The sequence below is a fragment of the Tachyglossus aculeatus genome, unplaced genomic scaffold (assembly GCF_015852505.1).
Source record: "Tachyglossus aculeatus isolate mTacAcu1 unplaced genomic scaffold, mTacAcu1.pri scaffold_118_arrow_ctg1, whole genome shotgun sequence".
Classification (NCBI taxonomy): domain Eukaryota; kingdom Metazoa; phylum Chordata; class Mammalia; order Monotremata; family Tachyglossidae; genus Tachyglossus; species Tachyglossus aculeatus.
The window spans coordinates 160,619-182,432 of NW_024044849.1; the positions used below are offsets into that span (position 1 = coordinate 160,619).

Sequence of the window (21,814 nt, forward strand, 5' to 3'; positions counted from 1 at the left end):
GGTGCTGTACCCCAGGATTTCCATGGAAACAACAGCATCTGCATTCCAATATCCCAAGTGTTTCTAATGTTATTGACAAGCTACAGCAACTGTGGGTGGTTTCAGCTTCACCTCATATACATCCTTAGTCAATCAGCTTCTCATTCAATCAGTCTGTTGAACAGATTCATTTTCTGACACCTTCTGATTGCAAAGCTAGATAGAGCAAGACATTCCTCTGAATCCATCCTATGATTCTCCCCCAGGCTGAGTGGGGTGGGGCAGGGGACTGGGGTTTTGGGAATGGGATGATGGGAAGGAGAAATTCCTGGCTTGAGGAAGAATAGGATGGAAATGGCTCCTCCTGATGTGATGATTTAATAACCTGGGTTCTGGAAACTAGAATTCCAACAGTGAATGTCTCTGTCCCCTTTCAAGCACCATTATTATGATTATTATCATTTTTATTATCTGGTGTTAACAATTTCTGTGTCCTTGTCCATGCCACGTGATGAAGCAGAAACAAATTAATTCTATCCATCGAATGTATTTGTTGTGTGTTCACTGTGCACAGAACATCATAGTAAGCATTTTGAAGAGTACAATACAATAGAGTTGATAGATTCAATACGTGCCCCGTAGGGAGTGGGGGAAGGCGATGAGACAGGCAGTATGTGCACACAAACCGTACCCAACGGCTCAAGGCCAAACAGACTCAACAACAGGAGATAAAGGGACCAGGGCAAGAAAAACAAGCTTGCACCTGCAAGGCTCGGAGGCAACCTCAAGGCCATATCCGCAGCCAGCGATGGGTGGCAACGGGTGGCTGGGGGCGAGCCAGAGCAAACGCTTTGTGACTGGACAGAGCTGTTGTTAGGCTAGTGGCTGGAGGGCGGTGTGTGCTACATGGCAAAGCCTCGATACGCCATCCCCCGAGAAAACCCTGCCCCCGGGCAACGGAGGGTATAAGAGACGAACAAGACAAGGGGGGGCGCGCGCTCTCTCCCTCTCTCTATCTCGCTCTCTCTCTCTCGCTCTCTCTCTCTCTCGCTCTCTCTCTCTCTTTCAACCATGTAACCGCTGATAGCAAATAAACGGCAACCAAGCTTTGAACCTCTGGCTGACTCTTCCTGGTATGAACGTGCGGGCCGCGTCCGGAGACATCCGAAGACCCGGAGAGGGTAAGAACCCGAAAGTTGCCCCCGAAACCACGGGGAGCAACGAGGGGCGCCCAACGTGGTCTCGGATACCCCCATTTGGGAAGACTAGGGAGAGTGCCCCGTAGGCCAGGTAGCTAAAGGTCAGGCGGGAAGATGGGGACGGCACGATCGTTGCCCATATATAAGCCAGAAGATAAGGAATTGTACACCCGGCACTGTTACAAGATATTGAGAAGTAAGGGGGTAAAGATTGAGCTGAAAACAATAAGGGAATTTATAGGGAAGATGACTATGACCTCCCCGTGGATATTTGATTCCGGGATCACGGAGGAGCGGTGGGACGTTATTGGGGAACAGATGACGGCCTATGAAGGCTCCCACCCGGGGGAACTAAAGGACGTGGACTTCCTTATACACGGTATCCTCCGTGCAGCCTTTCAAGGGCAGCAGACTCTCATGGCAGCCATCCAAGAATTGGGCCGTAAACCCCCTAATTGGGACTCCTTTCATGGGATGGCCCAGAATGAAGGGGAAACCTCTGATGACTTTTTCACTCATCTTAGTGAGAGAGAAGAGACGATGGTTAAAAGAATTGTATGTGTATAAAGGAAGAAGGAGGGAAAAGGAGAAAGGAAAGAGAAGGTGAAGCAATTGCAGTTGAAGGAAATTTTCTGCTCAGGCATCTACACCCTGATGGGTGGAGAGATTGCCTCTGAAGGAAATTGTATGTGTATGAAGGTTAGAGTAAGTGTGTATGAAGGAGAAAGAGAAGAGACACGAGGGAATTTTAGTCGAATGTCAGTCTTCCTGTAATACTCCTGTGTTGCCGGTGCGAAAACCAGGCTCCCCTCTGTCTTATCGGTTAGTGCAGGACTTGCGTGCAATTAACTCTTACGTTTTGCTTATGCATGCTGTGGTTCCAAGTCCCATGGCAGTAATTAGCTCCGTGAGCCCCAAAGCAACCTGTTTTACTTGGATTGATCTAACTGGTGCTTTCTTTACTATCCCGGTGTCCTGTGAGAGCCAGTACCTTTTTGCCTTTACCTGGGAAGGTCGTCAACTAACCTGGACGAGGCTTCCCCAGGGTTTTGTTCACTCCCCAACTATCTTTTCGAGAGAATTGTGCAGAGCCTTATCTCCCCTCATATTACCCGAAGGGATCAGTATGTTCCAGTATATGGATGATATCCTTATTGCTGGGGACACGAAGGATCTGTGTCAGTCAGGTTCCCTCCAGGTCCTAGCATGTTTGCATCAGCTTGGTCTTAAAGTTAGTCGCGAGGAACTGCAGTGGTGTCAGCCCCAGGTAAAATATCTTGGGTTCATGTTGCGGGCGGGAGGAAGAGCAATCGCCCCCAAGCGAGCAAGCCTTATTCAATGCATGCCTCGCCCCACTACTGAGCGGGCCCTGAGAGGTTTTCTAGGTGCGGCTGGGTTTTGTCGAGCTTGGATTCTAGAATTTGGGTTGTTAACCAGACCCCTTTTTGAGCTCCTAAAAATGACCTCCCCAGAGCCCCTGGACTGGACTCCCGAGGCTGTGGAAGCCTTTCAGACACTAAAATCATGCCTGAGTTCAGCCCCTGCCCTGGGACTCCCTGACTACAGTAAGCTGTTCTATTTGTACATTCATGAACGCGGCGGAGTGGCCTCAGGTGTTTTGTGCCAAACTCTCAGTCCTCACTATCGACCAGTAGCCTATTATTCAGGTGTCCTTGATCCTGTCATTCTAGGTCAAATACCTTGTATCCGCTGCATAGCTGCGGTGGTAATGCTGCTTGAAAAGTCTCAGGATATCCTCTTGGGACATCCCGTTGTTGTTTGGACGCCGCATGAAGTTGTGCTTCTCCTTCGTGGAGCAGCCACCCAAGCCTTATCTGTGGCACGACTGACTAAATATGAAGTTGCTTTATTGGAAAATCCGCAGGTACATGTGGAGCGCTGTGGCTCCTTGAATCCAGCTGCCCTGCTTGAGTCCTCTCCCATGACTGACCAAATTCACGATTGTGACAAAGTAGTTCAGGAAACTGTCGCTCCTCGATCTGACCTTCGCGATGAGCCTTTGTCCTCTTCTGATCTAACTTTGTTTACAGATGGCTCTTCCTTTATGGACCAAGGGGTGCGCCTCACCGGCGCTGCTGTTGTTACCCTAACCTCTGTGCTGTGGACCGGCTCACTCCCAGCTTCTTGCAGTGCGCAGGCAGCTGAGCTTGAAGCCCTTACACAGGCATTATTACTCGGTAAAGGGAAGCGTTTGACCATCTATACAGACTCTAAGTATGCCTTTGGGGTCTGTCATGCTGCAGGTACCCTGTGGCAAAGTCGTGGGTTCCTCACCTCAGCGGGTCGTCAGGTTGCTAATGGGGATTGTATAGAGTGCCTATTACTCCTCTTGCTCCCAGCCGAGGTGGCCGTCGTGCATGTGCATGCCCACACCCGAGGAAGTGATTCCCCGAGTTTGGGCAATCGCCGAGCCGACAAGGCCTCTCGTTGGGCAGCTCGGCATGCCCCCCTTGTATGTATAGCTCCTGTTATGACCCTGGCCCCCACGTCAATGCCTGGCACGCTGTTGCCCTCCCTGATCACTGATAAAGAAAGAGATGAGTGGCCTCGGCAATATGAGGCACTGGAACGGGATGGACTCTTTTGGGTCCCTGATGGACGCCCTATTTTGCCTGCTGCTGCACTGCGACCAGTTTGTCTGGGTCTTCACCAGGAGACTCACTTTGGTGCAGATGCCTTGGCAGCCACAGTTCTCCGAGTTTGGTTTGCCCCAGGTATCCATCCTGTTGCCAAACGTGTCACAGCCAGTTGTTCTACTTTCCAGAGCTTCAATGCTCACCCTGGTCATCGGGTTCCCTTGGGGGGGGACGACCTTGGGTCTATTCCCCTTTTGAGTGTTTGCAGGTTGATTTTGTGACGCTTCCGAGGGCTGGTCGTTTCCGATATTTACTAGTCATTGTTGATCACCCGACTAGGTGGATGGAGGCTTTCCCTTCCTCCCGAGCAACTGCTCTTACGGTGGTGAAATGTCTCTAGCGGGAAATGATTCCCAGGTTTGGGCCACCTGCTGTTATTGATCCTGATCAAGGATCACATTTTACTGAGTCTGTTCTATCTGAAATTTATCGACCTGTCTTTATATGTTGCCAACTTGGACTTCCCAAGCGCTTAGTACAGTGCTCTGCACACAGTAAGCACTCAATAAATACGATTGAATGTATGAATGAATAAATCGACCACTTGGAATTGAATGTTCTTTACATGCACCATACCAGGGCGATGATGCCCTGCGAGCCTATGTTTTGTCTCTCCAGGGAATTCTAGCTGAGCTGCAGGCTGCTGGAATCCTCCGTCAGCGCACCCCTCTCACCAATCATCTGCATCCGTTCATCGCTGGAGATTGGGTTTGGGTTAAGCGCATGGTCGGCAACGGTTCACTTAAGCCATCCTGGGAGGGGCCCTACCAGGTTCTCTTGTCTTCCTTTTCTGCAGTTCGTGTTGCCGAGCGCCCCTCATGGATCCATCACTCCCAGGTGAAGCCAGCCGTTTTTGATGCTTCGCCTCCTGCTTGTACTCCCCCATCGGTTTCTGCTGACTCTCAAGGTTCCGAGCCACCCACTGTCCCAGCTTTACGGCTGCGTCGAACTTCTACTGGATGGGCCTCGGTCCTGTGAGATCTTGTCTGGTTGCTTATTTGTGTGTCTTGCCGCTGGTTTGGTTTTTTGCTGTGCTGTGTTTTTCAGCTCCTGAAGGCCTGCCTCCGACGCGCTTCATCTACCCTGATGCTTCTACAAACCCCGACCACACCCCTGTCCAAAGCTGAAGTCACAGACATGCAGCGCCGTCTGGACACTGTGTTTCGAGGAGGAGGGGGATTGTTGTGTGTGCTCAGTTGTGCCTGGATTGTTGTGTGTGCTCAGTTGTGCTTGAATTTTTCTGTAGGATTTTTCTATCTTTTCTTTTTGCCTGGATGTTTTTGTCTTTTCCTTATCTTTTACTTTGGGCGCCGGCTTTGCGGAAGACCTTTGTTATCCCGAGGAGGGTCGTATGTGATCCTCCCGGTGGCCATGGGCCTCGGAAGGATCAAAAGGGGGTTTTGCTTTTGCTCATGTGCCTCCCGTGCCTCCTTCGTCTCTTTTGCTCCATTGTTGCCCGGGTGGTCCGCGAGATTAAGGTCGAGATGCTCCCATTGCGTGGACGCCCTTAGCGGTCCCCGCCATAACGGGAGGGGGACACGTAGGGAGCGGGGGAAGGCGATGAGACAGGCAGTATGTGCACACAAACCGTACCCAACGGCTCAAGGCCAAACAGACTCAACAACAGGAGATAAAGGGACCAGGGCAGGAAAAACAAGCTTGCACCTGCAAGGCTCGGAGGCAACCTCAAGGCCATATCCGCAGCCAGCGATGGGTGGCAACGGGTGGCTGGGGGCGAGCCAGAGCAAACGCTTTGTGACTGGACAGAGCTGTTGTTAGGCTAGTGGCTGGAGGGCGATGTGTGCTACATGGCAAAGCCTCGGTACGCCATCCCCCGAGAAAACCCTGCCCCCGGGCAACGGAGGGTGTAAGAGACGAACAAGACAAGGGGGGGCGCGCGCTCTCTCCCTCTCTCTATCTCGCTCTCTCTCTCTCGCTCTCTCTCTCTCTCGCTCTCTCTCTCTCTTTCAACCATGTAACCGCTGATAGCAAATAAACGGCAACCAAGCTTTGAACCTCTGGCTGACTCTTCCTGGTATGAACGTGCGGGCCGCGTCCGGAGACATCCGAAGACCCGGAGAGGGTAAGAACCCGAGAGTTGCCCCCGAAACCACGGGGAGCAACGGTGCCCACAATGGGTTTACAGCCCAAAGATGAAATTACTATCCAATCAGACACGTTTCCTGTCCCAAAAGGGCTCAGAGTGTAAGAGAAAGTGAGAGCCCTGGAATGGTAAAACACTAATGCCAGGTCTCACAGCAGGCCAGTGGCCGAGCTGGGATTAGAACTCGTCTGTAAAATTGGGATTAAGACTGTGAGCCCCAAGTGGGACAACTTGGTCACCTTGTAACCTCCCCAGCACTTAGAACAGTGCTTTCTGCATAGTATGTGCTTAATAAATGCCATCAATATTATTATTATTATTAACTCAGGTCATGTGACACGCATTCACGTGCCATTTAGCCATGAGGCTTCCTAGGGAATGCATTGTCACTCACGACCTAATCTTAACAGCCAACTGCCCAGACCTTGACAAATCCTGAATATTCAGACTTGATTTTTGGGACTCTGGGTCAGTGATATATTTGGATATGTTGAAGGGCACGTCCTCTTTTAAGGGGGGTAGGGGATTATGGGTACATGGACACAGACATTTTGTCCCAGAACGGATGCTGGGGGAATGTCCCCTTTAGGATCCTGCCCAGGGCAGCCTTCAGCTCCCTGTTCCTCAGGCTGTAGATAAGGGGGTTCACAGTGGGGGGCAACACACTGTAGATCATGGAAACCACCAGATCTAGAGCCCAGGGAGAGTCTGAAGGTGGTTTGAGATAGGCAAATACTGCTGTAAAGACAAAAATGATGATGACAGTGAGATGGGGCAGGCAGGTGAAGAAGGCTTTGGTTTGGCCCTCGGAGGATGGTATCCTCAGCACGGCTGAGAAGATGAAGACATAGGAGAGGATGATGTAAATGAAGCAGACAGCATCTAAGACTAATCTAAGACTAACGACATTCCCTTCTCCAACACATGGCTAGGATCCTTCTTTCTTCCCGAATCTCCCTCTCCCTTCAAATTTGCCCAGATTGATGTTTCTTCTCCCCATGCTGAATCAGGCCAGATACAACCTCTGCATTTATACATTCACAACTGCTCATGGCACTTCCGTACCTGTAGATTCACATTACTAAGCACTTATTAAGCTGTGCATCCACCTTTCCATACTTATTTCCCCCTAGCTGTAAATCCTTTTGGATCAGTCTAGCCCAGCAGGCCGGTAAGTCCAGGAGGGAAGGGAATTAATCTCTTACCTCCATTGTGTTCACCCAACATTCCTGCTTGGAGGAGTTGATGATAGTGCTCTTGGTCTAGAACCAATCACATTCTCTCATTCCCTACCTGTTACCTCTCTCCAGAAACATTTTCTGACGTCCAGGACAAACTCCTGGCCGAAGTGCTGCTGCTTCGCAGCAGGGCCCCAGCCAGGAAGCGACTTCCATGTTAGCTGGATGGAGATGGTTGAGGAAGGGGTGATAAGTGGTGGTTGGGGCCACTGAAATGTCAAATACGTTATAATAATAATAATAATAATAATAATAATAATAGTACTTATTTAGTGCTTACTATGTGCAAACCAATGTTCTAAGCACTGGAGAGGTTACAAGGTGATCAGGTTGTCCCATTCATTCATTCATTCATTCAATCGTATTTATTGAGCGCTTATTGTGTGCAAAGCACTGTACTAAGTGCTTGGGAAGTACAAGTTGGCAACATATAGAGATGGTCCCTACCCAATAGTGGGCTCACAGTATAGAAGGGGGATACAGACAACAAAACAAAACATATTAACAAAATAAAATAAATAGAATAAATATGTACAAGTAAAATAAATAGAGTAATAAATATGTACAAACATATATACATATGTACAGGTACTGTGGAGAGGGGAAGGAGGTAAGTTGGGGGGATGGGGAGTGGGGGAGGGGGAGAGGAAGGAGGGGGCTCAATCTGGGAAGGCCTCCTGGAGGAGGTGAGCTCTCAGTAGGTCTTTGAAGTGAGGAAGAGAGCCAGCTTGGTGGATGTGGGGAGGGAGGGCATTCCAGGCCAGGGGGAGGACGTGGGCCGGGGGTCGACGGTGGGATGGGCGAGAACGAGGCACAGTGAGATGATGAGTGGCAGAGGAGCAGAGGGTGTGGGCTGGGCTGTAGAAGGAGAGAAGGGAGTCCCACGTGGGGCTCACATTCTCAATCCCCATTTTACAGATGAGGTAACTGAGGCACAGAGAAGTTAAGTGACTTGCCCAAAGTCACACATCTGACAACCGGTGGAGCTGGGATTTGAACCCATGACCTCTGACTCCAAATCCCGTGCTCTTTCCACTGAGCCATGCTGCTTCTCCAGAGAGCCCACCTGCCCCCCCCGGGGATGTAGCCCTGCCCCAAATCCCGAAACTGGCTCCATGTGAGAGCACTTCCACAGAATGGCTCCATCTCTGGCAAACCCCATCATGGTTTCTCCCTCTTGCTCCACCACCCCCCAGTCACACTCACTGGGGCAGCATAGGGCTGGAGGGCTGTGACCTCGGCTGGCTTGGGATGGTCCTCTCTCCAGTCCAGTTCTTGGGTGCAGCTGGCTATGAATGAAGGGACACCATGGTACCCTCAGCCCCTCTCTGATCACCTCTGGGTAGGGAGATGCTATCCCGCGAGTCCCCCTCCCCAAAGATAAAGCTGCCACTGCGCCATGGAGAATCCCTGGGGGATCAACGCTTGTGGGACCTCGTGTCCTGGCCGATGCCAAAAACCTCTGCCTGAGAGGTCCCTGAGGTCCTGCGGAGATAAAGGCCCAGTCCCTAAACCTGCAACAGTGGTGCTGCACTCCAGGGTTTCCATGGAAACAACAGCATCTGCATTGCAACATCTCAACTGTTTCTAATGTTACTGACAATCTACAACAACTGTGGGTGGTTTCAGCTTCACCTCATATACAACCTTAGTCAATCAGCTCTCATTCAATCAGTCAATTGAACAATTTCATTTTCTGACACCTTCTGATTGCAAAGATAGACAGAGCAAGACATTCCTCTGAATCCATCAGATGATTCTCCCCCAGGCTGAGTGGGGTGGGACAGGGAACTGGGGTTTTGGGAATGGGATGATGGGAAGGAGAAATTCCTGGCTTGAGGAAGAATAGGATGGAAATGGCTCCTCCTGATGTGATGATTTAATAACCTGGGATCTGCAAACTAGAGTTCCAACAGTGAATGTCTCTGTCCCCTTTCAAACACCATTATTATGATTCTTATCATTTTTATTATCAGGTGTTAACAATTTCTGTGTCCATGTCTGTGTCACATGATGAAGGAGAAACAAAATAATTGTATCGAGCTAATGTATTTGTTGTGTGCTTACTTTGGGCAGAACATCATAGTAAGCACTTTGAAGAGTACAATACAACGGAGTTAGTAGATTCAGTCCATGCCCACAATGGGTTTACAGGCCAAAAATGAAATTACAATCCAATCAGACACGTTTCCTGTCCCACAAGAGCTCAGGGTTTAAGAGGAGGTGAGAGCCCTGGAATGGTAAGACACTGATGCCAGATCACACAGCAGGCCAGTGGCCGAGATGGGATTAGAACTCATCTGTAAAATGGAGATTAAGCCTGTGAGCCCCAAGTTGGACAAACTGATCACCTTGGAAACTCCCCAGCGCTTAGAACAGTGCTTTGCACATAGTATGTGCTTAATAAATGCCATCATCATTATTATTATTAACTCAGGTCATCATGTGACACCTATTCATATGTCCTTTAGCCATGAGGCTTCCTAGGGAATGCATTGTCACTCACGACCTAATCTTATCAACCAACCTCCCAGACCTTGACAAATCCTGAAAACCCAGACTTCTTCTTTGGGACTCTGGTTCAGTGGGACGTATATGCATATGCCCAACGGCAATTCCTCCTTTAAGGGCGGGTAGGGGATTATCAGTACAGAGACACAGGCATTTTGTCCCAGCATGGGTGCTGGGGGAATGTCCCCTTTAGGATCCTTCCCAGGGCAGCCTTCAGGTCCCTGTTCCTCAGGCTGTAGTTAAGGGGGTTCAGAGTGGGGGGCACCACGGAGTATAACACGGAAACCAGCAGATCCAGAGCTGAGGGCGAGTCTGAAGTTGGTTTGAGATAGGCAAATGCTGCGGTAGAAACAAAAATGATAAAGACAGTGAGATGGGGCAGGGAGGTGGAGAAGACTTTGGTTCGGCCCTCGGCAGACGGCATCCTCAGCACGGCTGAGAAGATGAAGACGTAGGAGAGGGTGACGCAAGTGAAGCAGACAGCATCCAAGACGAATGCAGCAGCCACACTCACGTCAATGGCAATGTGGGCTTCAGAACAGGAGATCTTCAACAGAGGGGGGACCTCACAGAAGAACTGCTCGACTGCATTGGATCCACAGAAGGTCAGGGAGAAAGTAAAAGCTGAAAACAAGACTCCAAGAAGACCCCCACTGAGCCAAAACGCTGCTGCCATGTGCATACAGGCCGTCTTGTTCATGATGAGCACATAACGCAGGGGGGAGCAGATGGCGGCATAGCGGTCATAAGACATTGCAGTGAGGACACATAGCTCTGAAGCAGCAAAAAAGACCACTAGGAAGAGCTGAGAGACACAACTCAGAAAGGAGATGGAGCTGTCACCGGTCAAGGAGTTGACAATGGATTTGGGTACCGTGGTAGAAATGTAGCAGAGATCAATGAAGGACAAGTTCTTAAGAAAGAAGTACATGGGGGTGTGGAGACGCTGGTCGAGGGTGGTGATGGCAATAATTAGGAGATTCCCCAGAAGGGCCACAATGTAGATAAGGACGAACAGCGTGGCATGGAGCAGCTGCAGCTTCCGGATGTCAGAGAACCCCAGAAGGAGGAATTCAGTCACCGTGGAGATGTTGGTCATTTCTGGGAGATGATACTGACTCCCTGGAAAGGGAAAGGGGAAATTCAATTTAGAATCATTGGCATTTCCTCCGGGCTGTAAGTTCCTTTTGGGCAGGTAACACTTCTACAAATGATGTCATATTGAACTCTCTCAAGCACTTACTACAGCACTCTACACACTGTAAGCGATCAGGAAATATGATTGATTCCCATTTTAATAAATTGATCACCTATAGAATTCAATAGCGTTGATACATGTACGGGTATGAACACATCAGCAATAGCTCAATGGGTAGTTACTGAGTACTCACTGTGTGCAGAGCACTGTACTAAGTGATCCTACTCTATCCTAATCCTCCTCGACCTCTCACCTGCCTTTGACACCTTGGACCACCCCCTTCTCCTCCATATGCTACCCAACCGTGGCTTCACAGACCCCGTCCTCTCCTGGTTCTCCTCTTATCTCTCCGGCCATTCATTCTCAGTCTCCTTTGCGGGCTTCTCCTCCCCCTCCCATCCCCTTACTGTAGGGGTTCCTCAAGGGTCAGTTCTTGGTCCCCTTCTGTTCTCTATCTACACTCACTCCCTTGATGAACTCATTCGCTCCCACGGCTTCAACCATCATCTCTACGCTGAAGACACCCAAATCTACATCTCTGCCCCCGCTCTCTCTCCCTCCTTTCAGGCTCGTGTCTTCTCCTGCTTTCAGGCTATCTCCATTTGGATGTCGGCCCGCCATCTAAAACACAATATGTCCAAGACTGAACTCTTTATCTTCCCTCCCAAACCCTGCCCTCTCCCTGAATTTCCCGTCACTGTAGATGGCACTACCACCCTTCCTGTCTCACAAGTCCACAACCTTGGTGTCATTGTCGACACAGCTCTCTCATTCACCCCACGCAATCCAATCCGTCACCAAAACCTGCTGGTCTCACCTCCGCAACATCGCCAAGATCCGCCCTCTCCTCTCCATCCAAACCACTACCTTACTGGTTCGTTCTCTCATCCTATCCCGACTGGATTACTGCACCAGCCTCCTCTCTGATCTCCCATCCTCCTGTCTCTCCCTGGTTAAGTCCACACTCCACTCTGCTATCCGGATTATCTCTGTACAGAAACGCCCTGGGCGTGTTACTCCCCTCCTCAAACATCTCCAGCGTGGCTGCCTGTCAACCTACGCATCAAGCAAAAACTCCTCACTCTCGGCTTCAAGGCTCTCCATCACATCGCCCCCTCCCACCTCACCTCCCTTTTCTCCTTCTACAGCCCAGCCTGCACCCTCCGCTCCTCTCCAACTAACGTCCTCACTGTACCTCGTTCTTGCCTGTCCCACCGTCGACCCGTGGCCCAAATCCTTCCCCTGGCCTGGAATGCCCTCCCTCCGCACATCCGCCAAGCAAGGTCTCTTCCTCCATTCAAAGCCCTACTGAGAGCTCACCTCCTCCATGAGGCCTTCCCAGACTGAGCCCACTTTTTCCTCTCCTTCTCCCCATCCCCCCGCCCTACCTCCTTCCCCTCCCCACAGCACCTGTATATATATATATATATATGTATTTGTACAGATTTATTACTCTATTCATTTACCTTGTACGTATTTACTATATTATTTATTTTGTTAATGATGTGCCTATAGCTTTAATTCCATTCATCCTGACGATTTTGACACCTGTCTACATGTTTTGTTTTGTTGTCTGTCCCCCCCTTCTAGACTGTGAGCCCGTTGTTGGGTAGGGACTGTCTCTATATGTTGCCTACTTGTACCTCCCAGGCGCTTAGTATAGTGCTCTGCAACAATCAGCGCTCAATAAACATGACTGATTGAATGAATGACTGACTGAATGAATAATAATAATAACAATGATGGTATCTTTTAAGTGCTTACTATGTGCAAAGCACTGTTCTAAGCGCTGAGGGGATACAAGGTGATCCGATTGTCCCACGTGGGGCTCACAGTCTTAATCCCCACTTTACAGATGAGGGAACTGAGGCCCAGAGAAGTGAAGTGACTTGTCCAAAGTCACACAGCTGACAATTGGCAGAGCCGGGACTTGAACCCCTGACCTCTGACTCCAAAGCCCGGGCTCTTTCCACTGAGCCACGGGACACACTGCCCAGGGGCCGTGGAGCCTGGGCCTTATTAATACAATTGCGTGCCCCATTGAAGAAGGACAATGGACGAGGGGGCCAAGAGCCCTGTGACCAAGGGAGTTGGCCACTTAATTGTCTCCGTGCCAGGGAGGGTCAAACGGTAACTGGGTGTCCACCATGTCTGCCAGGCCCTCTTAGCAATGAACTGGTGAGACTGCCAAGAGGTATGATGCCATCACCAAACTCGGAATGCTTGGGAGAGTTCAATCCAACGGAGCTGGCAGATATTTTTCTGCCCTCTAGGAGTTAACAGTCCAGTGGGTAGACCCTGCTTACCATCAGTGCTTAATAAATACGATGGACTGATAGCATCGATGCCCAGAACAGGTGCGTTTTGACTTGTAGCAGATCGCTTTCCACTTGCTAGCCACTGCCCAAGCTAGGAATGGAATGGGTATCCCTCTGCTTGACTCTCCCTCCCTTAGCTGAGAATGGTAGAGTCCTGGAAACTCTCCAGGTGTGATCCTGAGAGGGGGCAGGGATATGTACCCATCAATTAATCAAACAATGGTATTTACTGAGCACTTAGGGCTCAGGCTTAATTCCCATTTTACAGATGCAGTATTTCATTCATTCATTCATTCAATCATATTTATTGAGCACTTACTGTGTGCAGAGCACTGTACTAAGCGCTTGGGAAGTACAAGCTGGCAACATATAGAGACGGTCCCTACCCAAAAGCGGGCTCACAGTCTAGAAGGGGAAGACAGACAACAAACCAAAACATATAAACCAAATAAAATAAATAGAATAAATATGTACAAGTAAAATAAATAAATAAATAGAGTAATAAATATGTACAAACATATATACATACATACAGGTGGTGTGGGGAGGGGGAGGAGGCAAGGTGGGGGGGTTGGGGAGGGGGAGTAGGGGGAGAAGAAGGAGGGGGCTCAGTCTGGGAAGGCCTCCTGGAGGAGGTGAGCTCTCAGTAGGTCTTTGAAGGGAGGAAGAGAGCTAGCTTGGCGGATGTGCGGAGGGAGGGCATTCCAGGCCAGGGGGAGGACGTGGGCCGGAGGTCGATGGTGGGACAGGCGAGAACGAGGCACGATGAGGAGGTTAGAGGCAGAGGAGTGGAGGGTGAGGGCTGGGCTGTAGAAGGAGAGAAGGGAGGTGAGGTAGGAGGGGCCGAGGTGATGGAGAGCCTTGAAGCCCAGGGTGAGGAGTTTCTGCCTGATGGGTAGGTTGATTGGCAGCCACTGGAGATTTTTGAGGAGGGGAGTAACATGCCCAGAACGTTTCTGCACAGAGCTGATCTGGGCAGTGGCGTGAAGTACGGATTGAAGTGGGGAGAGACAGGAGGATGGGAGATCAGAGAGGAGGCTGATGCAGCAATCCAGTCGGGATAGGATGAGAGATTGAACGAACAGGGTAGCGGTTTGGATGGAGAGGAAAAGGTGGATCTTGGCGATGTTGCGGAGGTGAGAGCAGCAGGATTTGGTGACGGAGTGGATGTGAGGGGTGAACGAGAGAGCGGAGTCGAGGATGACACCAAGGTTGTGGGCTTGTGAGACAGGAAGGATGGTAATGCCATCAACAGTGATGGGAAATTCAGGGAGAGGGCAAGGTTTGGGAGGGAAGATAAGGTGTTCAGTCTTGGACATGTTGAGTTTTAGATGGCAGGCAGACATACAGGCACAGAGAAGTAAAGTGCCTTGCCCAACATCACCCAGCAGTCAAGGGGCAGAGCCAGGATTAGAACCTATGTCCACGAGCTCCTGGTTGGGTAGGGATTGTGTCTGTCTGTTGCCAAATTGTACTTTCCAAGCATTTAGTACAGTGCACATAGTACACATAGTAAGTGCTCAATAAATATGAATGAATGAATGAATGAATGAGTAGCAGAGTCAGGATTAGAACCCAGGTCCCCTTACTACTACCACTACTCTTTGCCTCTCCCTGGGCCCAGGCACACTTTTTCCCTGGAAGATGATGGGAGAGGATTCCCTTCTCCTCCTCCCCTCCAGACCTCCGCCGGCCAAGGTTTGCTCACTGCTTCCCCTGGGCACATGCACAGCCACCAACACAACAAATCGGACTGTGGTTCTCAGAGGAAAATGAAACAGACTGAAGTCTGGTTGACTCCAATCAAATCCTTGCCACTAGCTTTAAGGCTTTTGACTGGTGTTCTACTCCGTGTTTCCCTTCCCTCTTCACCAACTCCCCTGCAGCCCCTGGAAACGGATCTTCTCCCTGGGCCTCTCCAAGGACATTCCCTTCTCCAACACATGGCTTAGATCCTTCCTTCTGCCCGAATCTCCCTCTCCCTCCAAACTTGCCCAGATTGATGTTTCTTCTCCCCATGCCCAATCAGCCCAGATGCCACCTCTGCATTTATACATTCACAACTGCTCATAGCTCTTCCCTACGTATAGATACACATTACTGTGGAAGAAGGTATTAGGGTGTGCATTCACATCTTCCTGCTTATTTCCCCCTAGCTGTAAATTATTTTGGATCAGTCTTGCCCAGCAGACCGGTAAGTCCAGGAGGGAAGGGACTGAATCTCTGACTTCCATTGTGTTCACCTGACATTTCTGTATGGAGGAGTTGATGATAGTGCTGGTGGTCTAGAACCAATCACACTCTTTCATTCCCTTCCTGTCATTTCCCAACAGAAACATTTTCTGACATCCAGGACCCACTTCTGTCTAATGTGACCACAGCATAATGCTGATGCTGTGCTTCAGGGCCCTAGCCAGCCGCTCAGTCACACACACACACACACACACACACACACACACACACACACACACACACGTGCACACACACACGCGCACACACACACACACACACGCTTCAACTGACTGTGGTTACTTACACATAAATACACACAGGCACACAAACTCACACCTATTTAGCCACTCATTAATTCATTTAACCATTTGCTAAAGCATCACTCCCCCCAAACCAATATGATACCTGGAAAGTTTCCAGTACTCTACCAGTCTTGGCTACCAGACGGCCGGTTAAGCAGAGGCATACCCGTTCCATTCCCAGCTTGGGCAGTGGATAGCAGGTGGAAGGCAATCTGCTGTGATTCAAAACTCACCTGCGCCGGGCAGCAGTGTCGTGGGAGACAGTCAAGGAGGAGACTCACATTTACTGCAGGGAAGAAGGCAATGGTACACTACTTCTGTATTTTTACCAAAAAAAACCCCTCTATGGATAAACTACCAGAACATTTGCAGTTGGAGAATGGGGCATTCCTGGAGAGATATGTCCATTCATTTGCTACGGGTCAGAGACGACACGATAGCATAAGAAAAGACAAAGAAGTGTTCAAACGCCTCTCCTCCAAACCCTTCACTGGCACCATGTATCTTTCCATATGAAACAAAAATACCTCACAATTATCTTCAAGGCTTTCTACCATGTGACACTCACTCTTAATTCCCATCTTACAGATGCGGTATCTGAGGCACAGAGAAGCAAAGTGACTTGTCTGACATCACACAGCAGACAGGGGGCAGAGACAGGATTATAAAGTAGGTCCCCAAGCTGGCTCTTAGGTAGGGATTGTCCCTATCTGTTGCCAAATTGTACTTTCCAAGCGCTTAGTACAGTGCTGTGCACACAGTAAGCGCTCAATCAATACGATTGAATGCATGAATGAATGGCAGAGTCAGAATAAGAACCCAGGTCCCCTAACTACTACCACTACTATTTGCCTCTCCCTGGGCCCAGGCACACTTTTTCCCTGGACTGTGATGGGAAAAGATTCCCTCCTCCTCCTCCCCTCCAGCCCTCTTCCAGCCAATGTTTGTTCAGTGCCTCCCCTGCCCCACCTTGGATACACACACAGCCACCGACACAACAAATCTGATTGTGGTTCTCAGAGGAAAATGAAACAAACTGAAGCCTGGTTGACTCCAATCAACTCCTTACCACTAGCCTCAAGGCTTTTAACCGGTGTTCTCCTCCGTGTTTCTCTTCGCTCTTCACCGACCAGCCCTTGGTCGGTTCCAGCCCTTGGAAATAGATCTTCTCCCATTTTGTCTCCTCCTCCTCCCCTCCCCATTTCCCCATCCCCCCCGGCCCGCCCAATCCCCGTCTGCTCCCTACAACACTTGTGTATGTTTGTATATATTTATTGCTCTGTTTCTTTTATTAATTTTGTGTATATTGCTATAATTCTATTTATTCTGGTGGTATTGTCACCTACTTGTTTTTTGGTGCCTTCCTCCCCGTCCTAGACTGTGAGCCCGTTATTGGGTAGGGACCTTCTCTATATGTTTTCTAGACTGTGAGCCCACTGTTGGGTAGGGACCGTCTCTATAGGTTGCCAACTTGTACTTCCCAAGCGCTTAGTACAGTGCTCTGTACACAGTAAGCGCTCAATAAATGCGATTGAATGAATCAATGAATATATGTTGCCAATTTGTACTACCCAAGCGCTTAGTACAGTGCTCTGCATACAGTAAGCGCTCAATAAATATGATTGAATGAATGAATGAATGAAAAAGGACATTCCCTTCTCCAACGCATGGCTCCGATCCTTCTTTCTTCCCGAATCTCCCTCTCCCTTCAGATTTGGCCAGATTGATGTTTCTTTTCCCCATGCCGGTTCAGGCCAGGTACCGCCTCTGCATTTACACATTCACAACTGCTCATTGCACTTCCCTCCCAATAGATTTATATTACTAAGCACTTATTAAGCTGTGCATGCACCTTTCCATTCTTATTTCCCCCAGCTGTAAATTCTTTTGGATCAATCTAGCCCAGCAGACGGGTAAGTCCAGGAGGGAAGGGATTGAATCTCTTACCTCCACTGTGTTCACCCAACATTCCTGCATGGAGGAGTTGATGATAGTGCTCTTGGTCTAGAACCAATCACACTCTCTCATTCTCTCCCTGTCATTTCTCACCGGAAACATTTTCTGACATCGAGGACCCAGTCCTGCCTGAAGTGACCACAGCATAATGCTGACGCTGTGCTGCAGGGCCCCAGCTTGGCATGCTAGCTGGATGGAGGTGGATGAGGAAAGGGAGATGAGTGATGGTTCGGACCACTGCACTGTGAAATACGTACCCTCCTGAAAGCCCACCTGCCCCTCTGGGGATGTAGCCCGGCCCCAAAGTCTGACACCGGCCCCATCTATGAGCATTTCCCCTGAATGTCTCCATCTCTTGCATCCCCATCATGGCCTCTCCCTCCCCCTCCAACACCCCCCGGTCAGACTCACTGGGGCAGGGTAGGGCTAGAGGGCTCTGACCTCTGCTGGTTAGAGATGGACCTCTCTCCACTCCAGTTCTTGGATGCAGCTGGCTATGAAGGAAGGGACAGCATGGCAATCTCATCTCCTCTTTTATCCCCTCTGGGCAAGGAGATGTTCTTCAGAGAGTCCCCCCTCCCCAAGGATAAAACAGCCCACTGCTCTGTGGGGAACCCCTGGAGGGTCAACTCAGGTGGGACCTCGTGATCTGGCCGATGCCAAGATCCTGTATCTGTGAGGCCCCTGAGGTCCTGTAGAGATAAAGGCCCAGTCCGTAAAGCTGCAGCAATGAGGCTGCACCCCAGGGTTCCCGTGGAAACAGCATCTTCATCCCAAAATCCCAAATGTTTCTAATGTTACTGACAATCTACATCAACTGTGGGTGGTTGAAGCTTCATCTCACATACTACCATAGACAATCAGCTTCTCATTCAGCCAGTCAATTGTTCGATTTCATTTTCTGACACCTTCTGATTTCAAAGTTCGAGAGATCAAGAGATTCCTCTGAATCCATCCTCTGATCCTCCCCCAGGCTGAGTAGGGTGGGGTAGGGGACTGAGGTTTTGAGAATGGGATGATGGCAAGGAGAAAGTCCTGGGTTGAGGACAAATAGGACAGTAATGGTCCCTCCTGATGTGATGATTCACTAACCTGAGTCCTGGAAACTAGAGTTCTGAACCGCTACCTTGCTGGTTCAATCTTTCATCCTATCTCAACTGGATTACTGCACCAGCCTCCTCTCTGATCTCCCATCCTCCTGTCTCTCCCCACTTCAGTCTATACTTCACTGCGCTACCCACATTATCTCTGTGGCGGCGAGAAGCGGCGTGGCTCAGTGGGAAGAGCACGGACTTTGGAGTCAGAGGTCATGGGTTCGAATCCCGGCTCCGCCACATGTCTGCTGTGTGACCTTGGGCAAGTCACTTCACTTCTCTGAGCCTCAGTGACCTCATCTGTAAAATGGGGATGAAGACTGTGAGCCCCACGTGGGACAGCTTGATCACCTTGTATCCCCCCAGCGCTTAGAACAGTGCTTTGCACATAGCAAGCGCTTAATAAATACGATTGAATGAATGAATGAATCTCTGTACAGAAACACTCTAAGAAGGGGCTCAATCTGGGAAGGCCTCCTGGAGGAGGTGAGCTCTCAGCAGGGCCTTGAAGGGAGGAAGAGAGCTAGCTTGGCGGATGGGCAGAGGGAGGGCATTCCAGGCCCGGGGGATGACGTGGGCCGGGGGTCGATGGCGGGACAGGCGAGAGCGAGGTACGGTGAGGAGATTAGTGGTGGAGGAGCGGAGGGTGCGGGCTGGGCAGTAGAAGGAGAGAAGGGAGGTGAGGTAGGAGGGGGCGAGGTGATGGAGAGCCTTGAAGCCCAGGGTGAGGAGTTTCTGCCTGATGCGCAGATTGATCGGTAGCCATTGGAGGTTTTTGAGGAGGGGAGTGATATGTCCAGAGCGTTTCTGGACAAAGATAATCCGGGCAGCAGCATGAAGTATGGATTGAAGTGGAGAGAGACACGAGGATGGGAGATCAGAGAGAAGGCTAGTGCAGTAGTCCAGACGGGATAGGATGAGAGCTTGAATTAGCAGGGTAGCGGTTTGGGGGCATGTCACTCCCCACCTCAAAAATCTCCAGTGGTTGTCTGTCAACTGACGAATCATGCAAAAACTACCCCTCTCGGCTCCGATGCGCTCCATCCCCTTGCCCCCTCCTACCTCACCTCCCTTCTCTCCTTCTCCAGCCCAGCCCGCACCCTCTGCTCCTCTTCCACTAACCTCCTCACTGAGCTTCATTCTCACCTGTCCCGCTATCGACCCCTGGCCCACATCCTTCCCCTGGCCTGGAATATCCTCCCTCCACACGTCTACCAAACTAGCTCTCCTCCTCCGTTCAAAGCCCTACTGAGAGCTCACCTCCCCCAGGAGGCCTTCCCAGACTGAGCCCCGTTTTTCCTTTCCTCCTCCCCAATCACCCCCACTCTGCCCTACCTCCTTCCCCTCCCCACAGCACTTGTATACACTTGTACAGATGTATTACTCTATTTATTGTACTTGTGCATATTTGCTACTCTATTTTGTTAATGATGCACATATATAGCTATTATTCTATTTATTCTTATAGTTGTGACACCTGTCTACATGTTTTATTTCGTTGTCTCTCTCCCCCTTCTAGACTGTGAGCTCGATGTTGGGTAGGGACCGTCTCTATATGTTGTGGACTTGTACTCCCCAAGCACTTAGTACAGTGTACTGCATACAGTAAGTGCTCAATAAATATGATTGAATGAATGGAGTTCCATCAGTGAATGTCTCTATCTCTTTTCAAACACCATTATTATTTTTTTTATTATTCGGTGTTAACAATTTCTGTGTCAAAGTCTGTGCCACGTGATCATAAATAATTCAATTGATCGATGGTATTTGTTGAGTGTTTACTGTATGCATTACATTGTACCAAGTGCATTGAAGAGTACAATACAATGGAGTTGGAAGATACAATCCGTGCCCACAATGAGCTTATAGTCCAAAGATGAAATTGCAATCCAAACGGATATTTTTCCTGTCCCACAGGGGCTCAGAGTGTAAGGGGAAGTAAGAGCCCAGGACTGGTAAGATACTAATACCAGGGCACACAGCAGGCCAATGGACGAGCTAGGATTAGAACTCAGGTCATGTGACACCCATTCACTTGCCACTGAGCCATGAGGCCTCCTAGGTAATGCATCGCCACTCATGACCTAGTCTTATCAGGCAACCTCCCAGACCTTGACAAATCCTGAATATCCCAACTTGTTGTTTGGGCCTCTGGGTCAGTGGTATATATTGTTATGTCTAAGGGCAATTCCTCTTTTAAGTGGGGTAGGGGATTACTGGTACCTAGACACAGACATGTTATCCCAGAATGGATGCTGGGGGAATGTCCCCTTTAGGATCCTGCCCAGGGCAGCCTTCAAGTCCCTGTTCCTCAGGCTGTAGATAAGGGGGTTCATAGTGGGGGGCATCACAGTGTAGAACACGGAAACCAGCGGATCCAGAGCTGAGGGCGAGTCTGAAGGTGGTTTGAGATAGGCAAATGCTCCGGTAAAGAGAAAAATAATGATGACAGTGAGATGGGGCAGGCAGGTGGAGAAGGCTTTGGTTCGGCCCTCGGAGGACGGCATCCTCAGCACCGCTGAGAAGATCAAGACGTAGGAGAGGGTGACATAAGTGAAGCAGACGGCATCCAAGACTAACGCAGCAGCCACACTCACATCAATGACAATGTGGACTTCAGAGCAGGAGATCTTCAGCAGAGGGGGGACGTCACAGAAGAACTGCTGGACAGCATTGGATCCACAAAAGGTCAAGGAGAAAGTAGAAGCTGAAAACAATACTCCAAGCAGACCTCCACTGAGCCATGATGCTGCTGCCATGTGCATACAGGCTGTTTTGTTCATGATGAGCACATAGCGCAGGGGGGAGCAGATGGCAGCATAACGATCATAAGACATTGCAGTAAGGACACATATCTCTGAAGCAGCAAACAAGACCACTAGGAAGAGCTGTGAGGCACAACCCAGGAAGGAGATGGAGCTGTCACTGCTCAAGGAGTTGATAATGGATTTGGGTACCACTGTAGAAATGTAGCAGAGATCAATGAAGGACAAGTTCTTAAGAAAGAAGTACATGTGGGTGTGGAG

The 21,814-nt window shown here is 49.8% G+C and overlaps 2 protein-coding genes and 1 non-coding gene across 3 annotated transcripts in view; all 3 read right to left on the reverse strand.

Moving 5' to 3' along the window:
- The window catches only part of LOC119922681 (olfactory receptor 14K1-like), a 31,911-nt gene extending 21,523 nt beyond the window's left edge, over window positions 1-10,388 (reverse strand). Inside the window, exons 1-3 of the mRNA XM_038742377.1 lie at window positions 10,373-10,388; window positions 10,199-10,273; window positions 9,954-10,027 (exon numbers count right to left, since the gene is read on the reverse strand). Of these exons, the coding sequence (XP_038598305.1) occupies window positions 9,954-10,027; window positions 10,199-10,273; window positions 10,373-10,388 (165 nt within the window). The remainder of the gene's footprint in view (window positions 1-9,953; window positions 10,028-10,198; window positions 10,274-10,372) is intronic.
- A 2,865-nt stretch (window positions 10,389-13,253) lies between these two features.
- On the reverse strand, window positions 13,254-13,391 carry LOC119922691. The gene has a single exon (XR_005448690.1). It is a non-coding gene; the product is annotated as a small nucleolar RNA SNORA7 (small nucleolar RNA).
- A 7,709-nt stretch (window positions 13,392-21,100) lies between these two features.
- LOC119922675 (olfactory receptor 14K1-like) lies at window positions 21,101-21,805 on the reverse strand (the record flags this gene model as incomplete). Its single annotated transcript, XM_038742373.1, has 1 exon — window positions 21,101-21,805. A coding segment is annotated over one exon (705 nt), but the record flags the coding sequence as incomplete, so codon positions are not given.
- Between the last annotated feature and the right edge of the window lie 9 nt (window positions 21,806-21,814).